This window comes from Solanum stenotomum, chromosome 2 (genome assembly GCF_019186545.1).
Source record: "Solanum stenotomum isolate F172 chromosome 2, ASM1918654v1, whole genome shotgun sequence".
Classification (NCBI taxonomy): Eukaryota; Viridiplantae; Streptophyta; class Magnoliopsida; order Solanales; family Solanaceae; genus Solanum; species Solanum stenotomum.
In genome coordinates, this window is record NC_064283.1 from 43042180 (window position 1) to 43066031 (window position 23852).

The 23852-nt window shown below is 39.0% G+C and overlaps 1 protein-coding gene across 2 annotated transcripts in view; it reads right to left on the reverse strand.

Annotated features, from left to right (window-relative positions):
- Window positions 1-556: 556 nt before the first annotated feature.
- The window catches only part of LOC125854870 (probable lysine-specific demethylase ELF6), a 31170-nt gene continuing 7874 nt past the window's right edge, over window positions 557-23852 (reverse strand). The window contains exons 4-7 of one of the 2 annotated variants that reach the window (XM_049534457.1): window positions 15889-16039; window positions 14796-15340; window positions 2870-3160; window positions 557-2699 (exon numbers count right to left, since the gene is read on the reverse strand). In XM_049534457.1, coding sequence (XP_049390414.1) covers window positions 772-2699; window positions 2870-3160; window positions 14796-15340; window positions 15889-16039 — 2915 coding nt within the window. In that variant the 3' untranslated portion in view covers window positions 557-771. Of the gene's footprint in view, window positions 2739-2869; window positions 3161-14795; window positions 15341-15888; window positions 16040-23852 lie in introns of both variants that reach the window. The other variant, XM_049534456.1, reaches the window with a different exon arrangement.

The window sequence follows — 23852 nt, forward strand, 5'->3', positions numbered from 1 at the left end:
ATAAAGGAGAAAAATAATAAATAAAGAAGAGAAAAAAAAATTAGTTTGTATGATATTAAGTGCAATGAAAATAAATACAAAAAAAAAAAACAAAAGATAAAAAAAAATGTAATTAATTAATTTTTAAAAGAATAAAAATATCTAATATCTTTCGATGAATATTTTTGTTTTTCTTCATTTAAGTTGACACTTTTTACTTTTAATATTTAATCATAACATGCTATGATTATTATTTAGTATTTGATTAATTAGATATTTTATAAAATACTAAATTAAGTTTAGGGGTAAAATGATATTTCAACTTTTATTTTTGTAGCTTCGGGAGAGAAGAAACTCATTAGAAAATGTTAAAATATCGAGAAATATGTAATGCGGTTAAAAGTTGTAGAGGTTTGAAAGAGCGAAAATAACTAGTTAGAAAACATTTGGAAGGGGCAACAGAATTTATTGACAAAGATAAAAAGAGAGTTTCTTCAATTGAAAGCAGAAGCTGCAGTTTCAGTTTGTTGGTTATTATTCTATTCTATATTGACTGTCCAGTCCAGCATTACCAGAGTACCACGAGACAGACTTTCTTCACAGATGAAGAAATTCGAAAGAATGACATGCAATTTTCAGTTTTAATTAAAAGATGATCCTGCACACAGCTACTCTACTACCACCCCATGCTAAAACTGATAAGTGCCCATTAGTTTACATGATTGCCTTTTCAACCCCAGTCTAGTATTTGGTACATTACACAACCCATCGATCTGATTAAAGTAACTAATCTCAATTGGCCGCATCTACATAATGCCCAGTTTTTCGTCTATGCCGACTATAATCTGATACAAACCTAAAAGTCAGTCCACAACCCTCAACCTTGCACTTGTATGGCCGCTCACCAGTATGTACGCGCAAATGTTCAGTTCTTGCCCAGGCCCACTTGAATGTCATGGTGCACCCCTTCCATGGACATTTCAAGGGCCGATCATTTTCATGAACGCGTTGATGAACCATAGCATATTTGTGGGAGGTAAATTTCTTCTCACACCCTTCAATGGGGCACCGGTTCTGTTTGTGCAGTTGCAGCTCTACCTTTGTCTGGAAACTCATCCAGCACCCTTCCAAGTTACACCTATGACTTCCCTTCTTCTGTTCTTTCTTATCCTTGGGAATGATGGAACTATGTAAAGACCTTTCCACCTTATTTCCCATAGGTTTCTTCTCAAGAAATTCCTTAGTATCAACTCTGCTCCCAGGTACATTTTTCCTAGCTCGTGGCCTTAAACCTTCACATGGACTTTTAACAAAGCCACTAACACTACATCCATAATCAGTTGAGAGGTCTAGCTCACACCTCCTTTTGCCACCATTTTTTCCATTTGTATGCTGCTCAGAGATGTCATCACCACTCTGTGAGTGCTTAGTAGTAGATGTCTCTGTCGTCATTTTGAGACTTTCTGCTGAGGCAGAAGCTTCTTCTATGGGTGTGACATGGTCACAGACAGCTATGTCTTTAACTGAGTTATGAATTTGGATTTCTTGCTCCACAGATTTGAGCAAAGTTTCACTATCAGATGTCTCACTACCTGAGCCAAATTGTTGCGAGTCTTGATCCTCAATCTTCTTATCACAACTTCTTGAAGGACCATCAGTGCAAGATCCTGAGGAGTTAACAGGCATGGGAGATCTGGTCATAATAGCTTTATCATCCCCACTATGATGATCTCTTTCAAAATCTGCTTCCGTCGGATGATCAGATTTATCTCTGATGACAGTTTCCGTCATATCCCAATTCTCCTCCAAATTTTCATTATATGCAGTGCTTTGAACCACATATATGGATGTACATGCAGGAGTATGCACATGTGCTATCTCTGTTTCTCCACTAGTCTCTGCAGCCATGGTCTTATTCTCTGTATGGCAACTATTTGAATTTGTATCACAAGTTTTATCCTCCAAGGAAAACTTCTCAGTAGTACAACGTTCAGCCTGGGCTTCATCGAATTCCACCATTAAAGATGTCGTCACAAGTAAATCTGGTTTTTGTGGTGCAAGGAGATCCCCATTTCGGTCTTTCTTTAGTAAAAGCATCTCATGTTCATATCGCAATCGGGGTTTCCCATCAGAAGAAGCAAAGAACCTTTCCGCTAAAGAAGCGGTGCCTGCATTTTCATCCCTGAGGTGAGTACTTCCTAATATTTTTGCATCTGCAAGTGAAACTTCTTTTGGAACATTAAATGGATCCATGAAAACCCTGGAAACCTGCGCAGAACTACAATCCTTAGGCTTGTATTTTTTCCTGGAATACTGGATTGTTATATTCCCCTTTCTGACATTCTGCACGCCCACTGTAGACCCTGAAACTACCTTTGCTATTTGAACATTTGCAAATGGTGTACTTTCTGTTGAATGATTCAACTTTCTCTTTGAGCGCACTTTTCTGGACCGCCACTTGAGGAGACTCAAGGAATCTGAATTACGAGTTGTATCAGAGAATAATCCACCCAAAATCAATGCATGTTTTAATTTCTTAAGTGGACAGTTCCTTTGCACCTTCACACAGTGCCTTAAATTAATATTTAATTTCAGTGTCCAATCTTCTGCACATTTGTTTTGTTCTTCATCCCCGATTGCAAGATCAATCAATGAAAGATGTCCTTGAGATGCATTAGCCAGAGGAATCTCATTATATTTGAATGTCGTGCCAATTTCCTCTGCAACAACAGCAGCATGTCCTCTTATTTTTTGGAAGTCTACATGAAATCAAAAGTTGTAAAAAACGTTCAATACACCAAGAACTAGAAAAAACTGAAAACTTTAGTAGTTTCTTTGGTATTATCATCATTAAGACAATTCAAACGAGGTTGTACATGAGGAACCTTACCTGAATGGCAGATCACAAGAACATTTGCTCCACCTTTAGTATGCAGCAGTTCTTCAATCTGAATTGCGTGCTCAAGGCAAAATATCCGTGGTCTTACAAGACCTCTAGAAACATCACATTCCTTCTCAAGGTCAACTTTTGAAGTTGGGGCTGCATTATCTATATGTGAAAGATGATGAGACTGTGATGTTTGACCCTCGTGCGGAGAAACTGCAGACTCGCTTGGCTGGGCAGACAAAGACACTTCATCATGGTTAAAGGAATGCACTCCATTTCTTTCAATTCTGTCAACTGCATGAAGAGGAAATTCAGTATTCCGCAGGCAAGTCCAATCATTCTGATAAATTTGCAGTATCTCCCAGACATGAGAATAACAATTATTTGACTGGACAAATGTTGCCAAATAGTTAGGTAAGTCACAATTAAACAGATAAATTGTAGCAGGTAACAACTTGGTCAAATGATGTTTAAGCTTTGCATTAGACCAGGTGTCCAGATTGTTTTTTTTTGATAAGGTAACTTTATATTCACATCAAAACTCATCAGCAAAGCCTGATGAGGTGGGATTTACAGCCCCCAGGGGGTAATTTCAAGGTGTCCAGATTGTTAAAGAATATGCGGGGATTGGGCGTAACTCAAACCCCAAAAGTTTCATAGGATGAGTATTGCCAAGACCATTTAAAGAGACAAAAATCCATTTTCTGATCCAATGTGAGGCACTTCACACCTCGTCTATGTTGCTCGGACCCTTCAAAATCCCAGCCACACCCATGTCGATCCCACCCAATTTGGGTGTGGATGTGGGTGTGGAAATCACACCGGGTGTGGTCAACTTACCTTGGGTGCTTGACTACATCTATGACAAAGAAGTACAGATTGATTAGGTATTTGATTTATGATCTTTTGGTTTATGTCATATACATATAGTCGTATAAAGTATGAGATGCTTTGCTATTATACGAGATTGTTTTACTGGTAGTTTCTGTTCCGTTGCTATTTGTTGTTTTTTGTACATCGGACTATTATTTCTTTTGCGGGACTGTTTTGTTTTTTTTCCCTTGAGTCGAGGTCTATCGGAAACATTCTCTCTACTTCTAAGGTAGGGGGGTAAGGTCCGCACACACTCTATTCAGCCCAGACCCCACTTTGTGAGATTACAGTCTTACATGGGGTATATTGATGTCATATCTTTTGAATAAAATATTTGGTGTTTGAAAAATATATAATTAGTTTAGGTTCCATCACTTTAATTAATCAAAATATATACTTATCTATGCCGTAATATACATTTATTGGTTGTATCCCAGCATCCGTATCTACACTCATATCAACATCCTCGAATCCTCAAAGGTATGTGATGAAGAATCCAACCTCTAGATCTGCACCTAAGTTCGAGCAACATAGTGGCAACCTAAGTTGCTCAGACTATCCAAAATTGTTGCCGCACCCGTGTCGGATCCTCCAAAATTGCACTACTTTTGAAGGATCCGACACACACCCGATAACATTTTTGAAGAGTTCGAGCAACATAGGTGGCAACATAGCATGAGGCCTAAAATTGAGTAAACCAAGAATATAAATAGGTCTAGCTATGACTGTGTTGAAAAATGGACCTTGAGCAAGGTTCCAGGTTCGAGTCTCACTGCAACCAATTAGAAAATAAAAGCTTTTGGATGAAATGGTCACACATTTTAACATTGATACTAACCTACAGGCACGCAGCATCATCGTCAATCAGTTGGTTGAGTTGACAATTTACTTGATAAATTATTGTGGGTAACAATCTGGTCAAATGATTTAAGCTTTTTGTTACTTTATACCAGGTGTCTAGATGTATACCTATAGGCACAGGCCACAAAGCATGGTCAATCAGTCAGTTACAAACTGTATACTTTTCTAAATATTGGGCTGATTTTTGTATATTGGGCCTTTTTGGGGTCCAAACCAATTGCTTTTTATTTAGAAAATGACCATTTATGGTCTCTGTGATTAAAAAAAAGAGAGAAGGTATTCTCATCTCATCTAAATAAACGTGAAAACAACTACTTCCATCCAGTGATACAACTCTCTTTTCATTGAAACCAGCTTAACTAAGATGTACCTATTTAATAGACTTAAAAGGAGAAGAGTGAAAAATGATTAAAAAAAATGTGCTAATTGGTCATGCCATTGGAGGTGAACTAATATTCCCAGACTGTACTCTAATCCAATGAGTGTGCCAGCATATGAAGATATGTGTGTTTAAATATAGAAGAAACTTCTTATTAACTTAATAGGCAATGTACAAGAGGTGCTCCTTACATATGAGTTTAACGCTACGTACAATATGGTGGGTTATTAATTTCCATAATATAAGTTGAATAAATATTCTATATAATTTAGTACAGAGAATATATCATTCAAGGACTATGAACCTAGACACATGAATATAGATGCATATTCACTTGATATTCTAACATGCTCCCTCCCTCAAACTCCAAGTGAGAAACCATCTTGACTTTGGTTGTTCTGGAAACATAGAAAGTTGACGCAACTCTCTAGAACAGTGCACAATTACCATAAGAAAATTGGAGCTGGAATTCTTTCCTCCAGAAAGTCTTGGGTAACTGTACAACAAAGGAAAGTGCTTCTTGCATTACACTCGAAAGAAAATCTATTCTTAATCACTGGAAAGAGATATGGTGTTTGCAAAGTTCCAGAATATGATCAACGTACTGTAAATTGGTATAGCAATGAAAAGAAATTCAAAGTTTAGATGATGCTGGTCGGTTAAAAAGTAGCCGTGCCATAAACTTTGAACTCTAATAGTCATAGATTTTATTTTCCTAAGCTCCCAGGCATATCTTACGAGGCAAAGACCTAATAGAAATTCTTTGTCGATACTTCTCTCTACGGTGATCCTTCTGATCACCAGAAATTATTTCTCCTTTTCCCATTCCTCTCTTCTTCTTCTCTCTCTCCTCCTTCCAGGATGGAGGGAAGAACCTTTTTTTCTGCGGCAATAAATCTATTGAACTTATTGGCATTAGTGGTGATCGCGGGAGACGGTTTATGATTTAATGAATGCAGTAGGAGGTTTGTTGAGAAGATTCGAATTGGTGAGAACAGCTTGAGATGGGTATGAGAAGCCATGAAAGAGGCTTCTAAGGGAGAAGGGAAGCTCTGTAAAAGGTGGAGTAGGAAAATCGAAGCTTATATTTACAGGGTTTACCAGAATTTGAACAGTTACGGCAGATTCCTTCGAGTTGAAATATGGCTGGGTGACAAGAAATAATCCGTAATCTAGAGGATATAGATAATGGAGGATGGGAAGACATCGCGAACAAGATCCTGAGATTTTATGGAGACTACTCTGAAATCGGAGAGATGGTGTCCCAACTCTCAACTGATGTCTTATTATGATGTTTCGAGGATCGAGAAGTGGCCATCAATGGAGTCTAACAGATCCAATCAGACAACTCAGCAGCCATCCCAGATAATCTCAAATATCTGGATAAAATGTCTGGTTGGAAAATTCAATGATTTCTTCCATGCTAACCCAAATCATGATACAATCCAAAAGTGGTCCTACAACAGATGGAAGATGACAGCAGGCTTGAAGGTTTCCCCAATTTCGTACAACCTTTTTCTCTTTGAAATGTTATCTCGACAAGAAGCAGCCAGAGTCAAGGTGGGAGAATGGTTCTGGAATGGCCGGAGACTATCCCTAGACTGGTGGTCCCCGCTGGTTGATTTGGATACGAAGGAGTGATCTTCTGAAGAACAATGGATCAAAGTCTTCTGAATACCACTACATGCTTGTTCTACATGCTCTTTCCAAACGATTGGCAATTTTTGTGGTGGCTATGTGGACATCAATGAAGATACTATGGGTGAGAATTTGAATTAAAGAGAACTATAGAGATATCCCCTGTAAATTGGAGCTAAAGGTAGTTGATTTGAGATATGAATCTAGCTGATTCCTGATGCACACACAAAGATATGGGTCGCTGGTGAAAACTCTGATCGAAGGGAAAGAAGAAGGTTGGAGACTAAGAGGTAGAGTTTGCGAGGGAGTCAGAGCTCAATACAGTGGCTAGGCCTCTGGCATGGCACGTGAAATATGCAGATAATTCAAATCTGCCACGTGATCACGAAGTGGGGCCGACTTATAGATACAATGGACCAGCAAAAAAGGTTGTCTTTTTCTATAAAGTTGGGCCTTCGAATTATGCTAGTAATGCCTTTGACCAAAAAAAGCCCAAATCCAAAGAAGAATAAGGGGAGAAATATTGGGCAAACAACACAAATCCACTAGTTTAGAGCAAATTACTTCCCTTCATGTGAGTTTCCAATATTATGAATCTTACTAGAATTTGAACTTCAGATACATGTATCTAGTCCATCCAGATACATGTATCTAGTGCATCTAGATAAATGTATCTCGGATACATAGGGTCAAATTTAGGTGTTATTTGATTAGATACACTGTATCCAAGTTGATTTGCAAGTATCTACTCTCTCTCTCCTCTCGCTCGCCTCTCCCCTATGTAAATGCATTTCAGAATGTATGTGGAATGTATCTAGTATCCCAAAAACATGTATATAGTGTGATTCGCATGTATCTGGGATACATAGACTATCTTGCTCGCGTCTCTCCTTCTCTCGTTCGCATCACTCCCTATTTCAGTGTATCTGGTACTAAAAATACATGTATCTAGGTGTATAAATGCAGTATGAAATTATTAATTAGTGAGACAATAAGTAATTATTTTCAAACTATAGGGAGAATTAGTAAATATGATAGAAATGTTTGTGTAATTAGGTAGCTTTTCCAAAAATATTTGGAACCCAAGGCACAGTATCCCTGTATTTTTAATCAACCCATGTCGCATATGCACGACTCTCTAGACCCAATCTCATTCATACTACAAGCTCAAGAACTTCAGCATCTGGTGTCGGAAACTGAAGATATTGAATGCCCAAGCAATTCAAAGCCAATGACGAAGGAAATAGGAAGATAATCCCCAGCAACTTGATTTTCTTGGTTCTCAAGTTCAGCAGCCTGATTACCGTATATTCCCAAAGCAGATTGCGAGCCTGATTGAAGTTTCTGAAACAGAACAATCTCTATATCCTACTATGATTTCCTTCCTCTTCCCTGGCATGGGGATGGTGTGCCGAATCAGCAAGTTATTCATACAACTCCAGTTATTTCTACTTCTAAATGGACAAGTTGGTCATGGTTAAGGCATGCAAAGCTTTTGGAATCAATGCCACTGGATTTGAACACGAATTATTGGATATGATCCTTAGAACAGACCAATGAAGGCAGGAACAGGTGCAACAAAGGGTTTCATCAGAATGTGAATCAAACACAAAGAAGAAGAAAGGGACAACTGAAATAAAAAGACTACATCAGGTTTAATTCAAGATGCTGAACCAATAAGGGTGAGGGGTAGGAGTCACGAGGCGCATTCCAGATGAGAGTCAAAATTCTCAACTGGTTCTTATTTTGGTGTAAACAAAATATATGGAGCAAAGTAGGTGACTTAGTTGATTTAATTGGCAATGTATAAGAATATAGGTTTTCGGACAGTGGTTCTTTTGTACATTTTTGCTGTTTTTGTGGAGATCTCAACTTAGCACTTTTCCTGAGTGTCCAAGTTTTGTTTGATAGAAATACAATTGTAACTGTCCTCAAAAAAATTATGTTAGGAAGGAGTACCATTAAGTCTCTATTAATGAAGTGCAAGGCTGATATACTGCATCTTCAAGAAACAAAAATTGAGGATTGGTCTCAATAACTAGTAGGTTCTCTTTGGGGGAATAGATGGGCTAACTGGGCAGATTTACAAGCAAATGGCACCAGAGGGGGGAATCATAATACAATGGGACAAAAGGTTGTGGAAAAGTATCAACATTAAGGGCGTCTTTGGTATGAAGGAAAATGTTTTCCAATTTTCTCATGTTTAATTGGCTTAAATATTTTGGAATATGTTTTCCAAATCAACTTATTTTTCTCAAATTTAAGGAAAATGACTTGCAATAGAAAAGATGAGGAAAACATTTTCCAAAATCATTTTGAACCACACCTCAAGTTTTCATCCCAACTTAAGTCTCGATTATCGATTCTCAATACTAATCCTAGATCCGACTCCTGATTCTCAATTCGAGACCCAACTCTTGACCTTGATTCAATACCCAATTACCGAGTTCCGAATTGAGTCGGAGTCGGATATCGAGTTAGAATAAGAGGTTGAATTTCAGATCTAGTGTGAAGTCGCGTCTCGAGGTTGGGTGTCGAGATCAGGTGTCGGATCGGATTAGGGTCGGGTCTTGAGAATGCGTCAGGTCTTGAGTCGAAGTCGGTATCTGGTGTCAGGGTCAAGGTCAAGGTCAAGGTCAAGTTTCAGGAGACGTCTCGAGTCAAGTGTTAGGGTCAGGTCTCAGGTCAAGGCTCGGGTCGGGTCTCATGGTCAGGTCTTAGATTGAGTTTCGAAGTCGGGTGTTGAGGTCGAGTATCAGGATGGGTCTTGGGTCGGGGTCGGGGTCGAGAACGAGTCTCAAAAAGGGTCTAGAGTCGGGTGTCAAGGTCGGGTCGGGTCTCAAGTCATTGTAAGGTCTTGTATCGAGTGTTGGCTCTCGATCAAGTCAAGTCTTCGAGTTGGGGTCGGGTCGGAACGGGTCGAGGATTGGGTCAGGTGTTGGGTCGGGTCTCAAGTTGGATGTCGAGGTCGGGATTGGGTCATGAGTCGAGTGTCAGGTCAGGGTCGGGTCTCGGGTAAGGATTGGGGTTACGATCTGGGGTCGGTTTTGGGGTTTAGTCTCGGTTAGGTGTCGAGTCTCGAGATGGCTCTTCGATCGGGTTAAATCTTGGGTTAGGTCTTGAGTTGGTTGTTGAGGTTGAGGTTGGGGTGGGCTCTCGTTTAGAGTCGAGTCTTGTTTTCGAGGTTAGGTCTCTGGTCGAGTTTCAAGCCAGGGTCGAGGTCAAGTCCAAGGTCGGAATCAGGGGTCGAGTCGCGAATCAGGTGTCGAGGTCAAATTTTGTTTCAAAAGTTTGATCTTGAGTTGGATGTTGGGGTCTCGGGTCAAGGTCGAGGTCGGGTCTCGGGTCGATTTTAGGTAAAAGTGTCGGGATCATACTCTAGTTTGAATGTCGGGTCTCAAGCAAGGTTAGGTCCTGGGTTTGATCTTGGGATCGTGTCCCAATTTGAGTCGGGGTTAGGGTCGGGTTGCAGTTCAAAAGTCGAGCCCCGTGTCAGGAGTAGGGGTCAGGTTTCAAATTGGGTGTCGGGGTTAGGTGTCGGATCAATTATCGAGATTGATTTTTAGGTCAAAAACTATTTTTCTAGAAAGTATTTTCTACTCTCTAGCCAAAAATAAAAGATAATTCCTTAAAAGGGTTTTTCATTCACCAATCATACACTAGAAAATATTTTTCAAAAAATATTTCACTCACCAACCAAACATGAAAAAATAAGTTAGAAACTATCATTTCTTTTTTAGAAAATTCAGGTCAAAGGACTAGAGGTATGAAAAGTTTCTCATATACTATACTAGTTTTGGGACTCTTGGATTTACCTCTTCAAAGTGCACTTTATACTTGGTGTAGAGGAGTTGAGCTTTTACGGGTGATCTCACAAGAGTGGAATGACAGCTTAAGGCGATAAAACAGGTGGCTCTCCCTAGAGTGATATCTGATCACAAGCCTTTGATGCTTGAGTGTGAGGAACGACACTCTAGCTCATCCTACTTCAAGTTTGAAAACACGTGGTTACAACAGAAAGGTTTCTTGATTTTGTCAAAGACGGGTGGAATAGCTATGAAGTCATGGGCAGTCCTGATTTCATATTCATAGTAGTATAGAAGCTGAAGATCTAAGAAAAGGCTTTAAATGAATTATCTCTAGTGGAGCAAACATCCGATGGAAGAATCCATAATGAGGCTGAAAAGGCTCAAATATTCAATCTCCAGACACAGTTACAACAGATAGCAAAGATTGAGGACATTTCATGGAGACAAAAGTCAAGGTATTTATGGCCCAGGATGGGGATAGGAACACAGTATTTTCAGAGCTTGGCAAATGCTCACAGAAGATACAACTATACTGATAAACTACAAATATGGGAGCTCATTATTGATGATAAAGCAGACATCAAAGAGGAGATTTTGAACTTCTATCAGCAATTGTACATGGAGAATGGGCCTTGGAGACCCTCTGCTAGATTTGAGAATTTAGCAAGAATCTCTTGAACAGAAAAAACTTATAGCTGGAAAGAGAGTCTGAAGAGTATGAGATCTTTTTATTAAAAAAAATTAAACATGGACAATGCCCATTTATTGAGAATCAATAAAAAAGGGGTTTACTTATAAATGGCTGGAGTCCAAAAGTGACTCAAGCCCAAAACACAGCCTCTCAGCTAAACCAGAGAAAAAAGAAAAAAGGAAACACAGCGTGAAATCATGTCAGAACAAGAAGCATTTTCCAGTACATTGAAGGACGTCTGTTGGAGCTCCAAAAATCCTTTTCTCTTCGACGCAAGCATGGCAGATCTGCATTAAACTTGAGTGGTATCCATTTGGGTGTTCAAAATTCTCACGAACACCATGAATCCAACTCGGTGAAGACTTCTTCAGCTCAACACTGTTGCCAGCTGCATTCTTCAAGGTAAGGACCAATTCCTTTATTGCTTCCTGAATCTACTTTAATTGGAAGAAATACACTAATCCGGTAATCCCTCCTTAACTCGTGCAGATTGAGCTCCGAAGAACTAATACCACTGCATCTGAGTTAAAGATGTGTTAGGTATTTTTCAATTTCATTCGATACATGGCCGAGAAGAGTATGAGATATTCTCGGCCATTAAAAGTTGTGCACCAGATAAGGCTCTGGGGATGGATGGTTTCACTATGGCATTCTTCCAACAGTCCTGGGAGATTACCAAATATGAAACCATCAATGCTTGGATACACTATCATCATCACTGTCACATGGTAAAATCTGTCAATGCCACCTTCATATCCCAGATCCCTAAAAAAAAGGGGCGACTGAACTTAAAGATTTCAGACCAATTAGTCTTATTAGCAGTACCTACAAGATTGCTTCATAGCTATTGGCTAATAGGATCAAAACAACATTGCTAATGAGGCACTAGATTGGAGACTGAAGAGTGGAGAATGAGAGTTGTTATTAAAGCTAGACATTGAAAAGGCATTTGACAAAGTAAGTTGGTCATACTTACTCACCATACAGAGGCAAATGTGCTTTGGTGACAAATGGATAAGAGGGATCAAATTTAGCATCTCTACAGTCAAATACTCCGTTCTGGTTAACAGGGGTACTGTGGGCTTCTTCTCCCCTCAAAGAGGCATTAGACAGGGCAATCCTATCTTACCTCTCCTATTCATCATGGCAATGGAAGGTCTCAGCAAATGCTCCAGAAAGCTAGCTCCTTGCAATGGATTGAGCCTTTCAAGATTGGAAGGGACCTGAGATCGCAAGCTATTGTATCTCATTTGCTCTCTGCAGATGACACTCTGATCTTCAGTGGTGTCGAAAGATCACAAGTGATACATCTTAATCTAACTTATTTATTTTCAAAGATATTTCACGTTTGCATGTGAATATGCTAAAGAGCACTATATACCCTGTTAATGAAGGATCAAATATGAGGAGTTGGATGATATAGTGGGTTGCAATATTGGCTCTTTTCCTTCCACTTATTTGGGTCTACCTCTGGGTGTTGAGTTCAAATTCACTGAAATCTGGAATGGGGTAGTTGAAAACTTTGAAAAGAGGTTGGCAACATGGCAAATGCAATACCTCTCCCTTGCTGGCAGGCCAACACTTATCAATAGTGTCCTAGACAGCTTGCCCACTTGTTACATGGCCCTATTTCCAATGCCAACAGAGGTCCTTCATCAGATTGACAAGATAAGAAGAGTCTTTCTGTGGGAAGGCAACAACCAGAATCACAAATTTCACCTTCTCAAATGGGAGGTCATCCAACAAAAATATCATGGTCTTGGTATCAAGAACCTTGCTTTCCATAACAAAAGAATGAGGGTGAAGAGGCCTTGGAGATTCAACTAGGAAGAAGCAGAGCTCTGGAAATATGTCATCATAGATAAGCTGGAAGACTGAATCAATGGTGCACAGAGACCTCTACTCTTCCTCATGGTGTGGGACTCTGGAAGGGTATTAGACAGCTGAGGGACACTTTGATCAGCATGCTCACTTCGAAGTCTAATGGTGCACTGCTAGGGTTTTGGACAGACGAATAGCTTGGCAATACAACTCTTCAGGATGATTACCCAGAATTGTTCAAAATTGCTCAAGATCCCAACTTTGGTATTGTTGCAAATAGAGAAGGGACCAACTGGTATCTGACATTCAGAAGAGACATGCATGATTGGGAAGTGAATGATTTGATTGATCGTCTTGCAAGACTCCAGCATTGCCACATAAATCCCCAGACAGCTGACAAGCTTAAATGGGGATACCACAAAGATCATTTGATGGGGCATCAACCTCTTCAGGTAATTTGAAGGCAAGGTGCTTAGTCAATTTGTTTAGTTGGTCCAGTCTGTACCCTGCTGTTAACGCAGAGTTCAGGACTTGCTCTGCGTTAACTAGTTCTGGCTTAGATAGTTTGTACAGTCAGCCAGTGACATTTTGTAAGCTACAATGCCACATTTTGTAATTATACCAATTCTGCATCCTCTTGATGCCTCTATTAATGCCACTCACTTCATCAAAAAAAAAAGTAGCAGTGCTAGTTGCTGGAGAGATGGATGGTGCTTGAATGATTTTAAAGAGAGGAGTGGCACTGAACCTTCGTTTGTTTATGGGGGCAGTGCTCTTTAATAGGGAGCTTTAGGCTATCTATAATATGGTAGGGAAATAGTTTACATACTAATAAGGTGATATCAATTTATAATTAAGTAGAGAATATTCTCCAAAATATTCTAAGTGGTTTTCCTTATAATGTACAATGAGACGAGCCATCTATGACTAGACATTCTAACCATGTGTATCTTATTATTTCAGGCGGAAATGAAAATTATAAATCAACAGCTGTAGTTCAGAAACATACACAAATGGGACTCATTACTACATATTCAGAATTAGATCATTTAAAGGATTAGCTCTTCAAACATGTGAATGCAGCATAATTAATATAATTTGTTCAGCTTAGAAATGAACTGGTAGTAAGCGAGCAGCCACAAGCAATTCTCTTCTTTTTCTATCAGTGAAACTTATTCTCTTTTCTTTTATTAGTATTCAGCTGAACAACAACAACAACAACAACATACCCAGTGAAATCCCACAAAGTGGGGTCTGGGGAGGGTAAAGTGTACGCAGACCTTACCACTACCTCGTGGAGGATTAGTATTCAGCTGAAACACAAGCAAATTTTATTGGAGAAAAAAGGTGTCAAAAAGGAGAATAATGACAGAAAGAGTATGCATAGATACTCCTTTGTAGCAAAAAAGAGGAAGAAGAACTAGTACTGCTGTGTTCAAAGAGTTAGGATTATTTCTCACAGAGTCACATGTTGATCAGACACAAGAAGTTTCATAAATCAATTTGCGCTACCTTTTACAAGCAGTAAAATTAGCACATTTAGAGCTTGTTTGGATTGACTTAGTTCAAGTGCTTTTTGCCAAAATAGCTTTTAAGAACTTTTTTAGTGTTTGGACAAGATAGAAAAGTGTGTAAGCACTTGGCTTTAAGCCAAACTAATAAAAATTAGCCAAAAGCCATAAGTTAAAATTTCTAACTTATGACTTTTGGTTTATAAGTCAGTCATATGCCCAAAGTCAATCCAAACAAGCAATTATTACAGAGGAAGATATCATCAACAAGAGACATTGATTTTGTCATCAAGATAACAGAACAGACAAACTCAACAAGGGAGAAAAGTTATAAAGGGCCTCCTACCTCTATTGTAGTCCTCAAACATGCACCTATGGTTATCCGACTCCACATGTTTCAGCACTCCGGATTCTTGTTTATTCTGAAATTCCTCAGGAAAAAGGTGTTTTGCAGACTTTTCCGATGGTTGTACCAGAGCCATAAATGGAAAACCAAGAATCCCACAAGCTATACAGGGTAATGTCCCAGAATCGATTTCAAATTCACATGACACATCATCATCCACATAGAAGTCACTGTAATTTTCCATGTATAAGCTCATTTGGTCTAATACATCCTGACTATCGTTGTTGTCAGACTGATCGTTCTCTTTAGAAGCATCCACAGAAACATTCTTGTGCAGTTCAGATTCTTTACCTGAAGATGGAAGCATATCCACATCCCACAACATTGCATAGTCAGAAAAGCTTTTCTGAAGTAAAACTGTTACCAGGTCGCTCTCCTTTTCTATATCCTCAACGAAGGCTTTCTTTACCAGAAACTCCCTTTCTTCCTTCTGACGATCTCTCAGACGAGAGCTTCGAACCCCAGGCAGCAGGGATCTTGGCACACTGTCATCACAAACATAGAAGTAAAGAAACCAAAAGATATTTCTAAGTTTATTAAAGGAAAAGGAAATGTAACCATAAGCCTGTCCGCTCCCTAGGCTTTGGTTTTTGAATGACGGGAAAGCAACAAAATGGAGTACAACAAAGCTTAAATATCCCCATATCACACATTAACTATCCTCACTCAGTTTTTCAAAAGTCACTCATTCCACAGCCCAATATTTCCATTATTGCAGGAACAGTAGCAGACTACAGAAACTTTCACCTTTTAAAGTAACAAAAAAGTATACCTTAACCTCATTACTCACTTAACTTTAAAAAGATGTCTACAATTTCACTTCTGACCTAAATAATGTATTGTGAACATGGAAAAAACAGATTTGTACAGCTGGACAAAAAGTAGTTCTTACAAATACGGATCAATAAAAGATAAATTAAGATAAAGCCTACAAAGTTTCAATCCGGGAATGCAAAAGAAACACCTAATTCTCATCTCCTAGAGGGGACATGTTGGGCTGATCCATATATGCAACAAGAGCTGATGAGCAGACCTTGAAACAAAAGACATTGTCAACAAATAAAGCAACTGCTGATGAGAGAGCATAGGCAGATAGTTCATGGCAGCTCGACGAACAGCAGCTTCTTTGGCTACTGCAAGCCACTGTGGAGTACCGAAGTTGGCAGCCTCGCCACAATTGAAGCCTGCATTTACAAGTGGATCTTTGAAACCAGGATAAAATTGAAACAAACTCATTGTGTTACCAACGCATGTTTCACTTCATACCACACTATGAACACAAGAATTTGGGAGGGGGCACAGTAAAAGAAAAAATTGGGCACTCAACCACAATAAAGGATCCAGACTCACACGCAACTCGACTGAAACAGAATTTCTTTTATAGAAGATAAAATAAATTCATTGAATATCTCATCAAGACAGTATCATCTTTACATTATTAGGCTCCCAATACTTCCATTATAGAAGAATGAATTCTCTCACTCCAGCAAATACAACAACAAACTCAGTGTAATCCCATGAGTGACCTTATCCCTGCCTTTCTGGGTAGGGAGGTTGTTTCCAATAGACCCTCGGCTCAAAAGAGAAGTATTTGAAGCATGGATAAGAAAATATGACAGCAAATAGCAAGATACAAAGTAAATGAAGCAGCAGACACTAATACATATTGAAGAATAAGAAACCACAGGTTTACTAAATACTGCTAATAAGGAGGAGAGGGGATGAGGCTGTAAGTTTTGGTACCAAAATTGTACAATTTTATTCATCCATAGAGATACAAATTTATAGTATAGAAAAATAAACTAGCTAGCAATCAGATCCCCTGATTCTAGGAGATTTGAGAATCAAGGGATGATTCTAATATCCTAACCTATTCAATAGCACATCAGATTTGATTCTATGAGATCAATTAGAATCCTACTAAAACATATCTAATCACACCTAGATATTTACAAATCAACATTCCCCTCAAGTTGGCATGTATATATCGTTCATGCCTAACTTGCTTACAAGAATTTCAAACTTTGGTTTAAACAAACCTTTTGTGAAAATATCTTCAATTTATTGATTTGTTGGGACGAAAGGCATGCACACGTTTCCTTCTTCAATCTTCTCTTTTATGAAGTGCCTATCCACTTCAAAATGCTTTGTTTTGTCATGTTGAACTGGATTGTGAGCAATACTTATGGCAGCTTTGTTGTCACAGTACTATCTCATTGGTAACACCAACTGTTTTTTAGTTCTTCCATTATCTTCTTGAGCCAAATCATTTCACATATCCCATGGGCAATAGATCGATATTCAGCTTCAGCACTACTACGGGCTACAACATTTTGCTTTTTACTCCTCCAAGTCACGAGATTTCCCAATATCCTGATGTAGACCTCGTATCAATAGTAGAACCTACCCAATCTGCATTTATAAAGCTTTCAATGCATCTATCTTGGACTTTTCTGAAAAACAATCCTTTCCCTGATGAACTTTTCAGATATCTTAAAATCTTGTAGACCGCTTCTTGGTGCTCTTCCTTCAGAGAGTGAATAAATTGACTCACTAAGCTTACAGCAAAAGCTATATCAGGTCAAGTGAGTGATAAGTAGATCAACTTCCCCACTAGTCTCTTATATTGACTTTGGTCAACTGAATTTCCTTCTTTGTTTCTGGATTTTATAATCGGGATCAATAGGTGTTTCAGCTGGATGACAACCACTCATGCCTGTCTCTTTTAGAAGATCTAGTATATACTTCCTTTGTGACACCATAATGCCTTCTTTTGATCTTGCTACTTCCATGCCAAGAAAATCTTTCAACTGACCCAAATCTTTGATCTCAAATTCCGAGGCCAACTATTTCTTTTTTCGGGTAAGTTATCCCCTGTAAGTATGATATCATCAATATCATCAACATACACCATGAGGATAGTTGTCTTTCCCTCAAGAGAGTGTCGAATGAACATGGTATGATCTGCTTGCCCTTGAGTGTACCCTTGTTTTTTTACAAACTGAGTAAATCTCTCAAACCAAGCTCTTGGGGATTGTTTGAGCCCATAGGAGGCTTTCTTTAGCTTGCACACTCTAGTTACATACCTTTCTTCAAAATCCGGAGGAGGATCCATGTAAACTTCTTCGAGGTTTCTGTTCAAGAATGCATTCTTCACATCTAGTTGTTGAAGGGGCCAATCAAGATTGGCAGCAATGGTCAAAAGAACCCTGATTGAATTTAACTTGGCAAGAGGAGCGAATGTCTCAAGATAGTCAATTTCATAGGTCTGAGTGAACCCTTTTGCTACTAAATGTGCCTTATACCTCTCCAAGGACCCATCTGATTTAAATTTGATGGTAAACAACCACTTGCAGCCCATTGTTTTCTTTCCACGTGGTAGTTTCACCATTTTCTAGGTTTCATTTCTCTTAAGAGCATCCATCTCCTCTAGAATTGCCTCTTTCCACTTGGGAACATTCAAAGCATCCTGCATATTTTTGCTAACTCCCTGTTTCTCCCACATAAAGTGCGGCAACATTCTGCTCCACCAAAATACAACTTTAGTGAAAATTCACTTTTAACCTTCTTATAGATTTATGTATTCCTTTTAAACTTATACCATTTTTTTCTCACCAAATTGTCCAAACAAGCAAATAGGAGTTAACGTTCATAAAACCTTTTTCTTGGCTTCCATTTTTTCAACCCAAAAATCCTCGAGAATAGTGGCGCACAGTTCAAAACTAGGTGGATAACAAATTCGCTTGTCTACTCCACAATGCACACTTAGAAAGAAGTTTCTTAGTGCTTTAGTTTTGATATTAGATTCCATGTGTGTTTCAAATCCCTCCATTGATCAAGCAAAAAACATTTAGTCATCTCCTGTTTATATTATTATATCTCATCTTCCCTTAACTGCAACATACTCTCAAAGACATTTTTCAAGGAACTCATTCCTTCTCTCCTAATCATTTTAGCTAATTTGGGCCCTTATCCATAGTTAAAGTGAATGTTTTATGGAAATCTTTAACATTAGGCCACCCTATAATGCATCTCATCACAAAAGGATCTTACATCACACTCAGAGGTGTGGCCTAATGGTCAATAAAATGAGTGAAACCGTGAGATCTCAAGTTCAATTCTCAATGGACACAATAACACTAGATGATTTCATCTCATCTGTTCAAACCTTGGTGTATAAAGTTATCCAGTTTGTGTTGCTTGGAGGTAGCAAGTACCCGTGGAAGTAGTAGAAGTACGTGAAAGCTAGCCTAACACCATGATTATTTAATAAAGGATCTCGCAGTGCATTTCCCACTGTGATTCACAAATGTTGATCTTAAATATCACACTTCCCCCTCATGACTTTCTTCCACACAATTACATCATATGAGGTTACAACATCTTCCTAGAACCGATAGTGCTTATAGAATTTATATTTTGTACACACCCTCTAAAATGGTAAACATTCTTTCTTTGCAAATATAGAGAAAGGAAGAGAGACCTACATATGGCGTTCATTGACCTTGAAAAGGCCTATGACAAAGTACCGAGGAATGTCCTCTGGAGGTGCTTGGAGGCTAAAGGTGTCCCGATGATTTATATTAGGGCGATAAAGGACATGTACGGCGGAGCCAAGACCCGGGTTAGAACGCTTGGAGGAGACTCGGAGCATTTCCCAGTTGAGATGGGGCTGCATCAGGGATCAGTCCTTAGCCCATTTCTATTTGCTTTGGTAATGGATGAGTTGACGCGGTCTATTTAGGAGAAGATCCCATGGTGTATGTTATTTGCGGATGACATAGTACTGATTGATGAGACGCGGGACAGAGTTAATGCGAGGCTGGAGGTGTGGAGACGAACGCTGGAGTCCAAAGGTTTCAGGTTGAGTAGGACCAAAACGGAATATTTGGGGTGCAAATTCAGTGATGCGTTGGATGAGGCAGATGGGGAAGTGAGACTTGACACACAGATCATTCCTAAGAAAGAAAGTTTTAAGTATCTTGGGGCTGTAATCCAAGGAAGTGGTGACATTGACGATGATGTCACACATCGCATAGGGGCTGCTTGGATGAAATGGAGGCTTGCTTCTGGAGTCTTGTGTGATAAGAAAGTTCCACCTAAACTTAAAGGTAAGTTCTACAAAGTGGTAGTTAGACCGGCCTTGTTGTATGGAGCGGAGTGTTGGCCAGTCAAGAACTCACATGTTCAAAAATTGCATGTTGCGGAGATGAGGATGTTGAGATGGATGTGTGGGCACACTAGGAGCGATAAGATTAGGAATGAGGTTATCCGGGAGAAGGTGGGAGTGGCCCCTGTGGTGGACAAGCTGAGGGAAGCGAGACTGAGATGGTTTGGGCATGTGAAGAGGCGGTGCGCAGACGCTCCAGTGAGGAGGTGCGAGGGGCTGGTGGTAGAGGGTACGCGGAGGGGTAGAGGTAGGCCTAGGAAGTATTGGGGAGAGGTGATTAGACAGGACTTGGCTCAGCTTCACATCACCGAGGACATGACTCTAGATAGGAAGGAGTGGAGGTCGCGTATTAAGGTTGAAGGTTAGTAGGGTTAGCGGGTTGTCTTTCCTTGTGAGGGTTTGGGCTGGTAGTGTTTGTAGTAGTCCTAGCCTGGCACTTGTAGTTCTTGTCTGTGATCCTATAGTCATTTGTTGTTTACGGCGCTTCACCTCTCACAGTATGTTCTTGATGTTATTGTCTCCGCTGTTGATTATGCACTTTTTTCGTATTGGATGTTATGTTATATATATTGTTTCCTCTTCTCTTGCTTGGTTTGGATGTACTTGAGCCGAGGGTCCACCGAAAACAGCCTCTCTACCTCCACGAGGTAGTGGTAAGGTCTGCGTACACTCTACCCTCCCCAGACCCCACTTTGTGGGATTTCACTGGGTATGTTGTTGTTGTTGTTGTTGTATTCTTTCTTTGCAAATATGTATAATCACGTTTTCAAGAAGTCTATGAATGTAGAATATGCATATGCCAAAACCTCATTCTCCCTTTGATAGCATCACCCTCTCCATCTCATCATACCAACCATACTTCTAGTTTCCATTGGCTCCATCTCATAAAGTTATCCATTAGTTTTTCCTAGCCTCTTAGAATTGAAGATGGGATGTGAGAGACATAAATTATATTCCTTTGGTGTATGTTTGATTGGGTGAACTTATAAAAGTAACCTTTGCGTTTTTTAGTTAAGAATTATTAAGTTGTCATCGGTCATATCTGAGTAAGTCTATTGCTTTCTTAGATTTTGTTGGCTCTTTAACTCTAGACCATCCATAGTCATGTTTAAGACTCCTCTAGTTTTTTATATTTTGTGGTTGGCTCCCGAATCTTAACTTTTATCACGTAATGGAGCTAGCATATCTACTTTTGTACTCTTTGCATCTTCTTTATACTGTTATTGAAACAACTTACTTCATCAAAAAAAAAAATTGAAGGCTATTTTTTAAATGGAAATAAATTATTAATTCCATGACCTCTCTACTCACCACCTCCCATAATTGTTGAAAAAGCTATAGTGAACCGATCCGACTCATGGGCTTTTACCACCTCATCTTCCTCAAAATTCTTTCCAAATCCTATCTCTCCACTAACATACATACCCCCCCCCCCCAACACTTGGAGTATCTCTTGTACCTATGAAACTTCTCCTCTTTCATCATAACGATCACTTTCTTCATATTTTCTATAACATATAGACAAGATGGATGTTAAATATTTTTTCCTTGACACTCTGAATGTCTTTAAATATCTTGTGAATTTCCTTCAACAACGTGAATTTCTAATTCATGCAAGAAGAAGAAGTGGAGTTGTTCCTCCTCTCGTCTTCTCTAAATAGCTTTTTTCAATTTTACTCAAATGCTATTTTTGGTTTGAACACCTTTGGATGGAATGTTGATAGTTTGAGTAAAGAGGCTAGAAGAATGCAATCTTTGATTTTCTTGAAATTGAACCTTTTGACATTGTTCTTCCTCGTCATAAAACTTACCTTACAACACCAAGATCTCTTCACAGATTTTAATTCACATGCAGAAGTCACTGCTATTTGATGTGAAGCCTCTTTATGAAACTATAACTTCTTCAGCACTTGCCTTTAATGAAAAGCATGGTGTTTGTCCCCTTCCATAGCCAACTAATTTGAGACTTTTGCTCCATTCTTGTGCAACCAATACTAATTCAAAATTGTCTATTAGTACCCCACTTTTTTTATTTGCAGTTTTGGTTTTTAGGTAAACTTGCACACATCCAAATTAATCCAATAGGGACGCACCTTGTAACTCAGAAATTGATAAGTTGAGTTTGGAAAGAAAGTTGCAGAAAAAATTGTTAGTGCCAGTTGTACGGGTCTATCTACGGTCCATAGAGGGCAGTCATGGAATGAGTTGTGAAAAGTTAGAAAATGTCAAGTCCTAGAAGAAGTTCCTATGGACCAACAGGACAGCTCGCAGAAGAGTTGACGGGCCATAGGAAGTGTCCATAAAGGTGATTCCAGAATTGGTGTTTTTGGTACCTCTAATTCCATGGAAGGTTTGTACGGCCCGTAGAAGGTTACACAAGCCGTAGATCAGACTCGTGGGAAGTATTTTGGACTTGAAGGGTTTTTGGTCATGGGGTTCTATGAAGAGGGCCTATGGGCCATAGAAAGTTCCACAATCCATAGGAAGGGTCTTGTGGAAGTTGATCACCAATTGGTCTCCAGTAACTCCATCTAAGGACGACCAGGACGGTTCGTAGAAGATTTTATGAACCATAAGTCGATTCGTAGAGTCCCTCCGGTAGTTTTAAGTCAGGGTCATTTGGGTCTTTTACTATCCTTTCTACATCTTTACTAATGTCGTTTTGATCCTATAACTAAGTCTTAAAACTGATTTTACTCTTCAAAATCTACCTATTCCCTTCCATTCACTCAAAACCCCTAAATTCCCTAAGTTCATCTTCTCCAATTCTCTCTCAAGGCTCTCAAGGAAAAGCTAGGTCTCTTCAAGGTTTCTTCTTCAATCTCTAGGGCTTTGATTACCCAAGGTATGTGGGAACATCATCCATGGATCCTTTTCATCTATTGAGTCCCAAAATAAACTCTCTTTAGAATTCTACCCAATTTTCTAGGGTTTCATGTGATTCTCCATGAGTTCAATTAATTATGATTCAATTATATATATTTGATCTTATTATGCATGGTTTGATTCAATTACATGTTTTCTTATGAATTTCATATGAACCCATGCTATATGTCTATGCTATGATTATGAACTATGATTATAAAAGGCTTAATTCATACACAACCCCTTAGAGTTGTCCACATATTTCACTTGAACAGCTCAACTAAGACTTATACCTATTGAACACCTCTAGTACTTCGAATTGATACCAGTTGAGCATTTTTTACTTACGTGGCATTTTGGGTGTAATTCACGAATAACAAGCGCGTGAAAGAATTAAATTAGACACTTTTTGAACTTAAAAACCTCTTTCTTCTTCATTGGACTTGTTGCCATCACTTCTCCACCTTAGCACTCGCATCCGCCATTGTTGCCATAAACACCCTTCTTCTTCTTCCTCGTTTTTTGCTCTTCCTTTACCATCATTATCATATTATTTTTTCAGATTTGTTATTATGGCAGCCAATACATCCATTTCTTCCTCTTCTATTAAGCAACAACTACCATCACCTCTACCATTTACATAGACACTTTCGTGTTTTTTTTTCTTCAACGCTATATCCCTTTTCTTCTTATTATTATTATTTCTACAGTCACTTATTCACATCCTCTATCACCATTGAATATATATTTGTCATTGTTGATTTAGAAGATTAGAAAAAAAAAAAAGGAAAGTAGTGTTCTGATAGGTAGTAGGGAAGAATTTGGGTGGGTTTAGTAACAATGGTAACTATCAAAAAAAAAATTGAATCTATTTGCCATTGTTAATCTATGATAAAGAAGAACAGAAAACAAAAAGAGAAAGAGACGGTGGGGGGCTGATTCTTATGGGTTGCAGGGAAAAG